The following is a 15,072-nucleotide window of genomic DNA, read 5'->3' on the forward strand; positions in this document are numbered from 1 at the left end:
CATGGAGAGAAGAGGGGAAAAAGGAGAGACGAATATGTAAGTTAAAGTGCCCAGAGACAAAGCAGCAGTGAGGGCCCTGAAGGAAGGGTGGATCAAGACAGAGGATGACAAAGGGAGAGTCCCAGAACCTGTTCAGAGAGTTTCCATGCTTTGGATGGTGCAAAGGTCTACTCAGATGGACAGTGGTGATATGGTGAACTTCCAGAAGGTGAGCTTCCAGAACAATGACCCAGAAATAGTCAGTGACCTGGAGGACACTGAGGACCAGGAGAACAGAAAGAACAATCTCCATTCAAAACGCCATCAAGAACCCAGTCTCACAAGGAAAGCCTAGTCATCAGACTTACTGGAGGTTTAGCACAATACATATCTCACCTCTACCCTCCATTTCTGCTGCCACCGGGGAGGGGGGGGGGGGTGGAATCCAGCTTGTGAAGCACAGCAAGAGAAGGAAATGGTAGAGGAAGTGATTCATTACAATGAAGGCCCCAAGTAATGACAACTGAGTTCAGAGAACAGAAAGTGTCCAGGTCTAGGGAAGAGAGACGCTGAACTGGCAAGAAGTGAGAAGATATGAGGGAATGACAACAGGGGGACTGAGACAGGAGGAGCTTACAGGACAGTCTGGAACATAAGGAAGAAGTTGAGGCTGGAGTGCTCGGTATCTGTTATATGGAGCAGTGGGGGACTTAAGCTTCATGCTTGCTACCTGGACGGCTGTGGGAAGACACACTTGGCTTTGATGACCCACTTACCTTGCAAGGTCTGGGAGGAAAGAGTAAATTCCGCTTGGCATTCCCTTCTTTAATGTCCGTTCTCTTTTACAATTCCTTTAAAGCTCTGGACTATTTCCAGTTGAGCGGAGGACATGGGTCAACTTATGTCCCCAACACACTTGACAGGCAAACCCAAATGCTCTGCCTGGAGCACCAAATTTGGAAAATTTCTAACTTTTTAAAAAGTGGCTTAAGTGAATACTTTTAGCATTTATGATAAATTTTTTATTCACAGTAATTCATAACTGACTACATAGGAGGCCATAATGTCCACCCAAAAGAGCACTAGCTGACCTGAGAGGCACAGCACTGTAGGCTCTGAGGACTGTGGGAGCCGAAGCACACAGAGGTGGAAAGGGGGAGGACATGTTCCTTGGGGAAGGCCAGCTGGCCACATGTTCCCACAGAGAGACTTTCTTGGGAATTCACAGTGAATCTGACTCTCAGCCCTAAAAGATGAGGAACCAGGTCCTATGAGTATCCCAGAGATAAGGAAGGGCTACTGACTCCTATTCACTGAAGTCACACTGATGTACAAACTCTAAAAGGCTAATTTATTCTTTTAAAGTGACAACTAGCTATAACTTTAAAGGGCCAGATACTGATGGAAGACGATCCAGAAAATACTCATGTGGGAAAAATAAAGAATCCAACTTTTTATAGACTTGCACTGTCTGATACAATGTACACTTATGACAGGTGACTACTGAACACTTCAAATGTGGCTAGTTCAAGGGCTGGGTGTGTGGCTTAGTGGTAGAGCACTTTCCTAGCATTTGTGAAGATCTGGGTTTAATCTCTAATACTGCATGAAGAAAAAAAGTTTCTCAGACATGGTAGTATACATCTATAATCCCAGCACTTGGGAAGCTGAGGCAGACAGGTGTCAGATCAAGGCCAGCCTGGGCTACATAAAATAAATGTGGCAAATCCAAATTGAGATGTACTATTAGTGTAAACTACATACCAGATTTCAAAGATATAAAACCCAAAATGTGAAATCTGCCCTTAATAATTTTAGATTGACTATCAAAATATTTGGTATTTTAGATATTAAGTGAAATAAATTATGAAAATTAAACTCATCCATTTTACCTTTTGAAATGTAGAGTCACCAACATGACTCACTTTTGTAGCTTGTACCTCATTTCATTTGGATATTGGATCCCCTAGATGGCGCCATGGCCAACTTAGAGTCTGGGAAGGCTGGGAAGTACTTTTCACTATTTAAATGTTTGATGCCATCAGCCACTTTTCTATGCATCAGTGTTTCTAAGTATATGAAAAATGTTTACCTAGGATCCTTTCTTTGGCTCTTTACTCCTGTACACTATTGGCTTCTAGTGTGGGTCTGGAGGGGTGCCCTGCTCTGATCCTTTGGTCATCACCCACTGGGCAGCTGTCCTGGCGCAATGGCTTTCACCATCTGATACTCCTGTCTGGTTTTCAGCCTGACAGGAAAAAGTGGCACCTCTCATTTCCACTTCCTACCTCCTCACCTCCCTGTTCCCTGTATCTTATACAAATGAAAGCTAGATGCCAAGAATATCTTCCTAGGGAAGACAGGGTGGAGGGGAGCTGACCCCTAGCATGGGGTACAGCATGGAGCCTCTCAAGGAGCACTGGTGTTGCTGCCTGGCCCTTGGTTGTGTGGATTGAATGCTGCTGCATGACCATGAGCCCAGGCCAGCAGCTGCTCCAGATGTCCAGAAGGGCCCTTTCCAAATGGAGGGTCCTGGCCTCATTCCCAGAGATCCAAGTCCTTGGGTTTGGACTGGAACCTAGGAATCTGAGCTTCTAGCAAGCTCCCTGACTTAAAGGAATGAAGGTCGACAAGAAAAATAAGGTTTTTACTCTGTATTATACCAAAAATGATTATGAAAGCATTTATTTATAGGAATGAATAAAGTGGTTAAGGTCATAGCCAGCCAGCCTTCATCATATCCAGGAAAAGGTGCCACTCAGCCTATAGTTCTCCCAAAGAGGAAACCAAGGAGGCCTGTCACAGAACCCTGAAATGCAGGATTGCTGAATACAGGGCTCCAGTTTTTAAGTTTTCTTTTGCTGAGCTGTGAGCAATATATGCAGAAATTAATTAAGAGTTACATGGAACATAAGCAGATTTCTTTATTGTGGTATAGCTTTACTGTGGTCTTTAAGAAGGGCTCATGTACCCAGAGTTTGGCCACACCATCTTCTTGTCCACCCACCCCAGCCTCCACTAATCTGACAGAATTTTAAGAAACTTTTTTTTTTTCCTGAATACCTTTGAGCTACTTTGGCCTAGAGTTTGTAGATGTATTTTTATCTTCCTAAGAAGGGAACACAGGTACACTTAGTGAATGGGGACAGGGTTTTCTCATATTTCTTCTGAGCTCCTCCTCTTAAAGTCAGTCCTTTCTACTTTGGCTCAAAGTCATAAAAATAACTGAGTTCAGAAATCTAATTATTGGCCAGGTGCTGGTGGCTCACGCTTATAATCCTAGTTACTCAGGAGGCAGAGATCAGGAAGATCGTAGTTCAAAACCAGCCCAGTGTAAGTAAATAGTTCGCAAGACCTATCTCAGAAAAACCCAACACAAAACAGGGCTGGTGGAGGAGCTCAAGCAGTAAAGCGCCTGCCTAATAAGTGTGAAGCCCTGAGTTCAGACCCCAGTACCACCAAAAAAAAAAAAAAAAAAAAAAAGAAAGAAAGAAAAGAAAAGAAACCTAACTATAGGTGGATGATTTCTTCTTTTCCTAAACTATTCCAACTTCTCCGGTATTCTGAAAAATCCTAAGAGACAGTTCATCTTTAGGTTTCCATCCTTTGCACATTCAATTAGTAAGTGCAAAGTCATCACCAGAATAAATAATCATCTTATTATAAGCAGATATGAGAGACTTTTAAGGAATCCAAGTTACACATTTCATGTTCTTCTGCTATCAAAGTAAGTTTAGATTTCTGAAGGGTGTTAAAGAATTAAGTACTGCATTTAAAATTTTTTATTTGACATCACTTTTTAGAGCAGTTTTATTCACAGTAAAATTGAGAAGTTACAGATTTCTCATATGGCCCAGCCCACCACACACAAACTGCCTCCCTCCTCCTCTCAACCTCCCCACAGCGGTACATTGTCACCCAGAGTCCATAGTTTACACCAGGGTTTGCTCTTGCTGGTGTACTCTCAGTGGATTTGGGACACATAAATAGCAGCTGTACCCATCATTATAGCATCATACAGAGTAATTTCACTGCCCTGAAAACCCTGTGCATGGTATATATTTTAACCATTTTAGCACACGATTTCTTCTTATAAGAAAACTCATAGAACTAGTTTGCAAGTGAGTGGCTTCACTGAGGCCTGGTAACAAAGAGTAAGTTGTTGACTTAGCCTGGGAAGATAACCAGAAACAAAAGACTTCTCTGTATAGGCAAACTAACACCAGCTGTCAGCACCTGAAGTTCCAGCTGACTCTTGTATTTGTCTTACTCTAGTATAGTTGTCAAAGCAGGTGCCAAAAGACCAGGCCATTTTCAACACTCTTCTTCCAATACTTCCAGCAGTGCATGACCTGACTCACTATTATGAGTCCTCTTGGGTCATGTTATGGGACAAATCCAGGATGAGGCCTTACAACTCCATCAGTTCGTATGACAGATGACTTCCCCATGCACAATACACTTCCACAAAATTACCCACATGTCATAAAACCCAAATCAATTTGTGAAGAAACAGACTCAGTCATTATTTGTCAAGCACGGTGATGCACACCTGCGATCCCAGGACACAGGGCGGAGGCAGGAAGATTGCAAGTTTGAGGCCAGCTTAGCCTACATAGTGAGAGTGTCTCAAAAAAAACAAAAACAAAGAAAAAACCATTATTAATATCACTATATTGTTTGCAAAAGCATTTCATCAAAGTGGCAGTTAATTGGCCATTGAGAACTTTTAAAGGAAAAAATAAATATGGCCAGTAATTTTTGTTAATCTTATTGTACTTAATTTCTTAATAAATGATGACTCTCATACATATCTTCTTAACAAGACTGGCAAGCAAGTAGTGATATTATATACACATAAATATTTTAATTAAAACTATAATATATAGGATTTTAATTAAAACTATAATATATAGGATTTTAATTACAGCCCTCACAAAAGCATACATGCTATAGTTCACATCACCAACAGAAAATGTGGCCTTTCCACCTGTATTGTACAACAGAGCCTCTGAAGGGGCTGCAGATATGGCTCAAGTGGTAGAACACTCACGTAGTGAACATGAAGCCCTGACTTCAAACCCTAGAAAGAAAGAAAAGCTTCTGGGATGAGAGAGGCATCCCATGTCTTTGCTGATATGGTCACATGTGGCTACTGAGTGGTGACCTGCAGCTGATGTGACTTAGGAACTGAAGTTTTCATTTTATAATTAGTTCACTTGCATTTAAATAGCCATTTGTGGCTGGTGGCCATCACATCTGACACTACAGGCCTGAAGCATCTGCACTGGGTACTGTGATGTGAGCCAAGAACATGGGGTAGGAGTTTGCCTGTAGCTGCGTTTGCTAAAGAGAGGATCAGGTAGTTTCCTCATCCTAAAAGTGAACCCAGGGGTAGAGCTCTTGCCTAGCTTGCAGAAGCCCTGGGTTTAATCTGCAACACTTAAAAAAAAAAAAAAAAAAGGAAAAGGAGAAAAGGAGAAGAAAAGCAGAGAGAACACTTCCCAACAGATTTCACGTGTAGGATTAAGTTGGTATCCAAACCAAACACTTGAGAAAAAAGTGACAGAGCAACACTCCTCACGAGCATACAAACCCTTAGCAAAATGTTAGTAAATCAAGTCACACAGTAAAAGAACAGGACACCTTGTGACCACATGGGCTTATCCCAGGAATGCAAGATTGGGTTTAACATTAAAAAAATCAAAAAAGTTTATCCATAATAATGCACTACTTCACAAAATATGATAATCTTTATAAATGCATTTAACAAATTTAACACCAAATACTGACTGTAAAACATCAGAAAAACAGAACTAAAAGGGAATTTCCTCAACTTGAAAGCTAGCTAAGAAAAATTTACCTTTAATGGTGAATGTGTGAATGCTGCCCCTCTAAGTAGGGGAAACATGGCTCTATTCACGTAATGAAGGTCCTTGGCAGTGCAGCAAGATAAGGCAAGTCTCCACAGATGGGTCCCATAAAACAAACATATGGTGGTCACCTTTGATCATTTATTTTTCCCTTTGAACTGAAATTAATCTTTATACTTCATGTTATTTTAATAATTAACTATTTTAAGGGAAACTTAACTGGTATAGTTTTGTATAAACTAGTATGTATCATATTGCATATGATAATGAATTTATTACCTAACTGCAAACCTGAGAAAGACTACACAGTCTCAGAAGTTTGATTTGGGCTCAAATATGCAAGTAGTAAATTATACCCTCTTTTCAGAAGATGTGTATACTAATGCATGGATTCCACGAGAGAAATTTTTTTTCTGTTTTAGCTTAATAATAGTATTCATTTCAGCAGACCCTTAAGGGAATCTACCAGAAGAAATGTGTTCACCTAATGAGTGCAGTTAGAAGTGATTAAGACTTTGTTGGTAGATACAGTGCACTTGTACACCTCTTCTAGAGGCCTCAGACTCCTTCAGTGCTCTGGTCAGCCACCTCAGTACATTTGAGTAAATGCTTGAATCTGTTTTCTATCATTGCAATACGTTTCTTTTGCGAGAGAGGAAAACATCCCTAATTCAGGAAGTACTCATTCAGGTTGACCTGTCTGGCACTGGTCTGATCTGGGATGCTTGTGTTTTCTTTAAAATATTAAGGTATCAATATCTTAATATAGTCCAACCACTACAGTAGACAAAATGTATGGAAAAATCACAAAGAATTTATTAGTCTAGTCTATTTCCTGTAAGTTAGGAGTCTCTGGCTGTCAGTCAGGATATTAAAATATATTCATCTTATGGTGGGTATGATTACCAATTCTTAACAGCTCTAAAAGTTAAGAGAAAGAGTTGGACCTAGAATTCCATGGTGCAAGTCACAAGGCAAGGGGACTCCAGACTTCCAGGCTTCAAGGGAGTAGGAGGGACACACTTACATTCTAGCACTCTGCATTTAATGAGTGAGCCAAACCCTGCCTGACAGGTACCCCAACCCCTGTTGCAGAAACCACTGAAATAGAAATCGGGTCATCAAGAAATCGCTATAGCTCTTTGGTAAAGCCAGAGTTACAAAGTTTAACTCAAGGTGTTTTTCGATATAACCTCTCCTTTACAAATTCCATCTAACAACTTCTGCAAGAGGATTCTTTAATGTTGATGGTTTATCCAATAGCTTGATTTCTGATGGACATCTCTAATTTGGGGAAAGGTTCCTTTTGATGGGCTTTGGCCTCTTGGATCTCAGAGCTGCATGCATCAGCCTGCAGGGCTGTTGCAAAGGCTGCCAGTGCTGAAGCTTAATACCCACAGGTGTTTGAATGCTCACAGAAGGAAACAGTTACATTTTCTGACACTGACAGTAGACAAGTGAGACTCTGTATCACCAGAGCAAGGGAGGGTTTCAAATGACCAACTCCATGAGACACACCTTGCAAAGCAAATGCTAGACTGGGCCTATGGCTGCGGCACCCACCTTTGGAGTCATTTCCCATCTTACTGGCCATGAGTCAGAGGTCTCACAGGCAGTGTTTCCAGCTTCTTCAGGATCCCTTATTCTTTCCCTTTTGTTTTCAGGGGGAGCTGACTATGACCACTGACATGGAAAACTTACAGAATTCCCTGTACCTAGATGTGGTGCCAGAGTCCTGGGCCAGGTGTGCCTACCCTTCCACAGCAGGTCTGGCAGCCTGGTTTCTGGACCTTCTCAGCCGAATCAAGGAGCTGGAGGCTTGGACAGGTGACTTTGCAATGCCTTCCACTGTGTGGCTGACAGGCTTCTTCAACCCCCAGTCCTTCCTGACTGCCATCATGCAGTCCATGGCCCGCAAGAATGAATGGCCACTGGACCAGATGGCCCTGCAATGTGATGTGACAAAGAAGAACAGGGAGGAGTTCAGGAGCCCTCCTCGGGAGGGGGCCTATATCCATGGTCTCTTTATGGAAGGTGCCCGCTGGGACACTCAGGTAAGGGCAAAGGGCATCTGGGGAATAGCTGATTAAGTGCACACAGTGTGGATTCTCCTGACTCTTTGCACCTACAATAGAGAGGTGAAAAGTGAAAAGAGGTGGTGGATCTGACCTCACCATCACCATTTATTAACTCTGTGACCTTGGCATAGTTTTTACCTCTCAAGATCTGTCTACTCAACCATTAAATGGAAGAATGGAGTCATTGTGAAAATCAAGCAAGTTGTTGTGTAAAACACTTGAATAGCACCTGACACAGGAGCAATGCTCATTCCTGCTGCTGTGTGACCCTGGGCTCTTATTTCACTTCCCTAGTCGCACTTTCCTCATCCATGAGCTCGAGGCGGGCAGGAATTCCTTCTGCCTTAATGTCATTCTGTAGCAGCAAAGAGCCAGTATGTATCTCTTAAAGTTACATTTTGAAAGAATTCCTCACTAAAGGCTAATAAAAATTTGAGTCACCAGAGATTAGTGATGTTTAGTCACAGATGGCTTGGGTAATGAATGAGCAAAGATGAACAGCTCTGGAGCAAGTTTACGCTTGTCATACCCATGATCTGGGAAGAGTGTCTCATCAAATATCTCCCTTGGTGGAAGACACAAACTATTTCTAGCAGACAATACTAAGTCAATCAGGTAAAACCATTAGAAGATCTAGAAGATACCAGGAAGACAGGTGAATATGCATATAGAGATGCCCTGTGTAAGCAGGAAACTGAAGGCTAAAACAAAGGTGTAAACTGCTTGGCTGAGCATATAAGACACGCTCCCAACACAAACAGAGCCTTTCAGCAAACTGAGAGACTTCTTGTTTCCAGGCACTTAAGAAAATTTGTCTAAGCCAGTATGCTGTAATACCAACCTGTAATCCCAGCACTCAGAAGGCAGAGGCAGGATGGTTCCAAGTTCAATGCCAGCCTGGGCTACATAGTGAGTTCCAGGCCAATCTAGCATACATAGTGAAACCCTGCCTAAAATAAATAAATAAATAAATAAATAAATAAATAAATAAATAAATAAATAAATAAATAAAAGAAAATCCATCTATTATTAAGCTAATTGAGCAGTCTTATAACAAGGCACAAAGACTTCTCAGAATCTACACAGAAAAGTCTCTAAACAAATAACAACAAAGCCTACAGAGAGAATCTGATTTCCAGAGAGGCACAACACATGAAAACAATTAGGAGCTGGGCACCGATGGCTCACACCTGTAATCGTAGCTACTCAGGAGGCAGAGATCAGGAGGATCAAGGTTCAAAGCCAGCCTGGGCAAATAGTTCACGAGACCCTATCTTGACTAAACTCATCACAAAAAAAGGGCTTGTGGAGTGGCTCAAGGTATAGGCCCTGAGTTAAAGCCCCAGTACCACAAAAAAAAAAAAAAAAAAGTAAAAACAGAATGAAGCATGAACAGAACAGTCCTCCCAGGACCTGTGGGAACCCAAGCACAGACATTTTCAGAGTGGGTATTTCAGGAGAGCAGGGATAAGGGGCCAAAAAGAAACTTTTTGAAGAAATAATGGCGGTAAACGTCCCAAATTTGAAGAAAACCCTAAGTCTACACATCCAGTAAGTTCAATGAACTCTAAGTAGAATAAACTCAGAGATCCATACCTATATATATTATTATCCAACTTTTGAAAACTAAAGACAAAGAGAGAATGTTCAATGAGAGATATAGCTAACTTCCCATCAGAAACCATGAGCCCCAGAAGGCCATGAGACAGCAGTCAAGGAGCTGAAAGAAGAGGCCATCAGCCAAGAATTCTATATTCAGCAAAGCAATCTTTCAAAAATGAATAGCCAGGGTGTTGTAGTTCATACCTGTATTCTTAGTGCTCAGGAAGCTGGGGTAAGAAGATCACAAATTCAAGGCCACCCTGGGCTACTTAAACAAACCCCGTCTCAAAAAAAAAAAAAAAGAAAAGCAACAACAAATACTAAAGGCAGAAATAGGCAAAATGTATTTTTAAAACAAACCAAAGGGCTGGGCATGGTGGCTCAAACTTATAATCCCAGCTATCTGGGAGGCAAAGATTGGGAGGATTGTAGTTTGAGGCCAGCCTGGGCAAAACAAGTTAGTGAAACCCTGTCTCAACAAGTAAGCCAGGTGTGGTGGAGTATTTTTGCAATCCCAGCAGAGAAGAAGGATCATGATCTAAGGACAGCCTGGTGAAAAATGGAAGATCGTAACTGAAAAAACACCTGAAGCAAAAACGGCTGGGGGTATGCCTTAAATGACAGAGTACTTGCTTAGCCTGAGTTCAAAATAGTACCAATTTAAAAAAAGATGTCATTATATGTGTCTATAAGAGACACACTTTAGAGGCCCTGAGTTCAAACCCCAGTGCCCCCCAAAAAAAGTTGAATATAGTTGCTAAGGTAGATGGTTCGTTTGGCTACCACTATTTTTGGCTAAGGTAGGACAAAAAGCAATTTTTAAATTTTTTTATTTTTAGACCACACATGAGAAGCCTTTTATTGGACCTAATGTTGCAACACCAGGGCACAGTGCAGGAGGGTGTAGCCCAGCTGGCTCCACAAAGAAAGCAGTTTTATTTATTTAGTGCAGAGGATCCAACTCAGGGTCTTGTCAATGTTCTAGCTTTCTACCACTGAGCTACAGCCCCAGCACTGACAGCAATTTTTAGAAAAGCACTGAAGGGCTGGGGTTTTAACTCAATTGGTAGAGCCCCAGTACTGAAAAACAATTTAATAATAACAATAATATAAAAAATAGCACTTATGAAGAAAACTGTTTTGAAGGACTGGGGGCAAAGGAGCATTTGCCTGGCATGGGCAAGGACCTGAGTTTGATCTCCATGCCACAAAAAATTTCTAAATAAATTTATAGCTTCTCATGCCATTATTATTATTATTATTTTCGTGGCACTGAAGTTTGAACTCAGTGAAACTGAAGTTTGCACTTGCAAAGCAGGCACTCTACTGCTTGAGCCACACCTTCAGTCCATTTTGCTCTGGTTATTTTGGAGATAAGGGCTCAACAAGGTATTTGCCCAAGCTGGCCTTGAACGGAAATCCTTCTGATCTCAGCCTCCCAAGTAGCAAGGATTACCGGTGTGAGCCACTGGCATCTGGCTCTCATGGTGAAGCAACGTATACTTAAATAAATATGTTGAGGAATATACATTTGTATATTGGTTCTTTACTTTGGTTGTAATCACATGGGAAGCTTTAAAATATGCTGGTACCTTTGTCCATCTCCACTCCCCAGAAATTCTGATTTAGTTGTTCTGGAACTTGGTCTGGGCATCAGAATTTTAAAAGCTCCCACGTAATTCAAGTGTGCAGGCAAGCTTCAGCACCACTGCTTTAGAAGAGCCCTTTTGGGGTTGGAGATGTAATTCAGTAGTAGAGTGTGTCTAATATGTGTGAAAGCCTGGGTTTGACCCCCTTAATACTGCAAAAAAAATCTGCGTAATTCTGTTTATATTTCCTCCTACACTTGAGTTGTTTCAGAGAGGGCATTTAACTTTCCAGACAGAAGTATCTATTTTTTATTTTATCAAATTTTAATTTATTGTATTGTGAATGTTCTATGTGCATTTGAGTACAGAAGCAACATTCTGTTATTAAATTAAAATGCACAATATAAAAAAAAGCAACACATTTTAGATTCAAAGATGCAATAATTTGAAAGCAAACAGATGAAAAAGCTATGTCATGCAAGTATTAACCAAAAGACACCTGAGGTACTCAGGAGACAGAGATCAGGATTGAGTTTCAAAACCAGCCCAGGCAAATAGTTCATGAGACCCTATCTTTTTTTTTTTTTTTTTTTGTGGTACAGGGTTTGAACTCAAGGCTTCATGCTTGCTAGGCAGGAGCTCTACCACTTGAGCCACTGCACCAGCCGAGAGCCTATCTTGAAAATACTCAACCCAAAACAGAACTGGTGGAGTGGCTCAAGTGGTAGAGTGCCTTCCTAGCAAGTGTAAGACCCTGAGTTCAACCCCCAGTACTGCAAAAAAAAAAAAAAAAAGACAGCTGAGTATCTACACTATTGTCACAACACACTTTATAAGGTAAACACTGTCACTGTAGAAGAGACAGAAGTTAGAAATCAGAGACAAAATAGAACATTTTACGATGACAAAGAGGATAAACCATTAGTCATTACAAACATATATGCGGCTAACAAAAGAGCCCTCAAATACATCAAACAGAAACTAACAGAATGAGCCAATCCAACAATGATAACCAGAGCTGCTAATGCCCCAGTGCGGTAGTGGCTAGTCATGGTTACGGAGCTTGTGGGGTGATAGAAATGATCTGGAATTAGACGGTGGTGATGGCTGCGTAACACTGTAAACATATGAAGCATCACCTGCCCTGCTGCTACTCCTTGCTTAATTCTGGGGACAAGGAGATCCCACTGTTTACTTGTACCAGCCTCTAAAGGAACTGAAGAGGCAAAAAAAAGAAAAAAAAAAAAAAGAACTGAAGAGGCATATCCTTCCTTTTGCATTCAAAACTTCATGAAAATAAGCCACTGCCCATAGCATAAAGGGCTCAGAGTCACATGGACAAAGGTGAGAAACTGTCAATCACTCCAGCTCAGCATTTCTCAAAGTATGTTCCAAAAAACACCACATGAAATGACCAGGTTGCAAAGAAAAGTGTCCTGTGGTCAATCAACTAAGTCTGGGAAACACCAGGTTAAATTCAGATGAACTGTTTTCTTTGCTGCTGGGACTTGTGTGCACCGTCATGTGCTCATGTACACTGCAAAGCTCCAAGTCCAGAGTACCAAAGCACCATTTCCCAAATTTATTTGACCAGAATCCTCTTGTTCCTAAGAATGTCTAGGACTAGGAGAAAACTCTACAGTCAACTAGACAGTGGCCCTAAGCAACTCTACTGAATACCAGAGGAGGCTCCACCTGGAAACCTATAAAATGGTTGGGTCCTTGTTACGTGACTAAAACAGATGTAGCTCTCTCTGATTAAAAAGCTGAAATGCTCTAGAGGTGGATGAGACTGTATATGAGACTGAAAAAAGAGGCAGAAACAGGACATAAGCTAAGTCTTAAAGTCTAAAGCATTTGCTGGCAGAACTGTCTCCATCCTCTTTAAATTCTAGCACTTAGTGGGATATATCTATCAAATAGCTGCATTCATATGAAATGAGGGAAAAAATAAAACTAGAGGACAGTCCAACACCAAAAGGATTAATCTGTACACCATAAATAAAAACTTCTGGAACTTTACATCAAGGAGTGATTTAAAGCCAGTTTGGTATAGTATAGAAGTATGCACTGTAATCCCGGCTCTAGGAAGGCTGAGATTAGAGGATCACAAACTTGAGGTCAGCCTGGGCCACACAGGGAGACATTGACTCAAAAAACAAAACAAGTGATTTAGGCTGAAAAGACAGAAATGTGTTTTCCAAGAGTGTGATGCCTTCCACTGTGGGTTGTTGGAGAAGGCAGGCAGCCAGGGCATCCCTATCTCACCCCTCAGGTCTTCTGACAGAGCGAGGCTCTGGGCTCTGGGTCTGATCTAAGATGGCTTCTCTCATGTTCTTGTCTCAGGCTGGGATCATTACAGAGGCAAAGCTGAAGGATCTCACACCTCCCATGCCTGTGATGTTCCTCAAGGCCGTCCCCAAAGATAAGCAGGACTGCCGCAGTGTTTATTCTTGTCCTGTGTATAAGACTTGCAAGCGGGGACCCACCTACGTGTGGACTTTCAACCTGAAGACTAAGGAAAACCCATCCAAGTGGGTGCTAGCTGGCGTAGCCTTGCTTCTCCAGATTTAGCTTCCTGAAGAGCCTTGGAGAAAACAAAGAAAGAGGCTGACCTGGAGGCTCCCTGACAAGACAGGTGGGTGAGGGTGACCACTGACATTCAGATAAGTAATCATGAGCACTCAAGGGACGCCTAAAGTGATGCTGAGCTGGAGTGTGGGCCCAGGAACTGTGGTGGGGTTATTCTGTTGTACTGGATCTTTCCTAATAAAGTGATTTACTCTTCAACTCAGTCTGTCCCGGCTCTTAGAGTTGCTGAGTCATAAACAATCTTGATGAGGCCAAGCCACAAACATGGGAGCCCTGACCATGTTACACAGCACTACACTTACTGTTTAAGAAACATCATCCTGAACGTGGGGTTGCCAAACTGTTCTGAAAAGAGCAAGGTAGAAAACACTTGAGGCTTTGCATTCCATATTGTCTATTTCAGTTACTCTCCTCTGTTACTGTAGCTCCAAAGCAGCCTAGCTGATTGTAAATGAATGGGTGTGGTTGCATCCCAATAGACTTTATTCACAAAAATAACCAATGGGCCATATTTGGCTGACCTCTGCTGTGGAGGATAAGGAAGTATATATATATTTATTTTTTTAATTAACACATCTTTACCTAAATCCCTACAGCCTGCAGAAGACACAACTGTGAGTGTACAAGCAGGTTGTTTCCTCATTTCTCCATCACTCTGGATATCATTTAATAGGAATCCAAGGAGACACCTTCCCCTAAAGCTTTATACTAAAAGTTTTCCAGATTTTCCTCTAGAAACCTCTGGAACAACTTGCCACTGGAAACCCAAAAGGCTCCACAGCTGGGATGAGTATTGTGGTGAGTTTTAGAATGGTCCATGAGGTGAAATGAGGTTAAAAAAAAAAAAAAACAAACTCTGGGAGTAATCCTTCTGGGGTCATTAGTTTCTCCTATTCTTGCAAAGACTTAATTTTTGGGTCAATTACTATTTAGATCAGTGGTTCTTAAACTACAGCAAGCATCAGAATCCCTTGGAGAGCTTGTTAAAACAAAAATTGCTGAGTTCCACCCTGAAGAATTTCTGACTCATTAAATGTTTTAACAAAATGCCATGGCTGCTGGTTTGGAGGCTACTTTGAGAACCCAACTTACACACCCAATCCTATCACCCTGCTCTACAGAATACAGAATCTAATACCAAATCCTGCCATGATTTTCTGCTTTCTTCCCTTAAGTGCATTCCACGTCCCCTCATGTGTGGTTTTACTCCTCATCTTTACACCATCTAACGAATGCCTCCTGGAGTCCAGGAACTCCAGTTTGAGTTCCCTCTCATCAACTAGTACTTCCTACCATTTTGCAACTTCTTGTAGTCCCCAGTTTGTTGGTTAATCCATTTTCAGAGAAATAGCTCTGCCC

At 41.6% G+C, this 15,072-nt stretch overlaps 1 protein-coding gene across 1 annotated transcript in view; it reads left to right on the forward strand.

Annotated features, from left to right (window-relative positions):
• The window catches only part of Dnah9 (dynein axonemal heavy chain 9), a 335,102-nt gene extending 321,212 nt beyond the window's left edge, over positions 1-13,890 (forward strand). The window contains exons 68-69 of the mRNA XM_074046853.1: positions 7,517-7,906; positions 13,468-13,890. Of these exons, the coding sequence (XP_073902954.1) occupies positions 7,517-7,906; positions 13,468-13,695 (618 nt within the window). The 3' untranslated portion in view covers positions 13,696-13,890. The remainder of the gene's footprint in view (positions 1-7,516; positions 7,907-13,467) is intronic.
• Positions 13,891-15,072: the final 1,182 nt, after the last annotated feature.

Source organism: Castor canadensis, chromosome 11, assembly GCF_047511655.1.
Source record: "Castor canadensis chromosome 11, mCasCan1.hap1v2, whole genome shotgun sequence".
Taxonomy (NCBI): domain Eukaryota; kingdom Metazoa; phylum Chordata; class Mammalia; order Rodentia; family Castoridae; genus Castor; species Castor canadensis.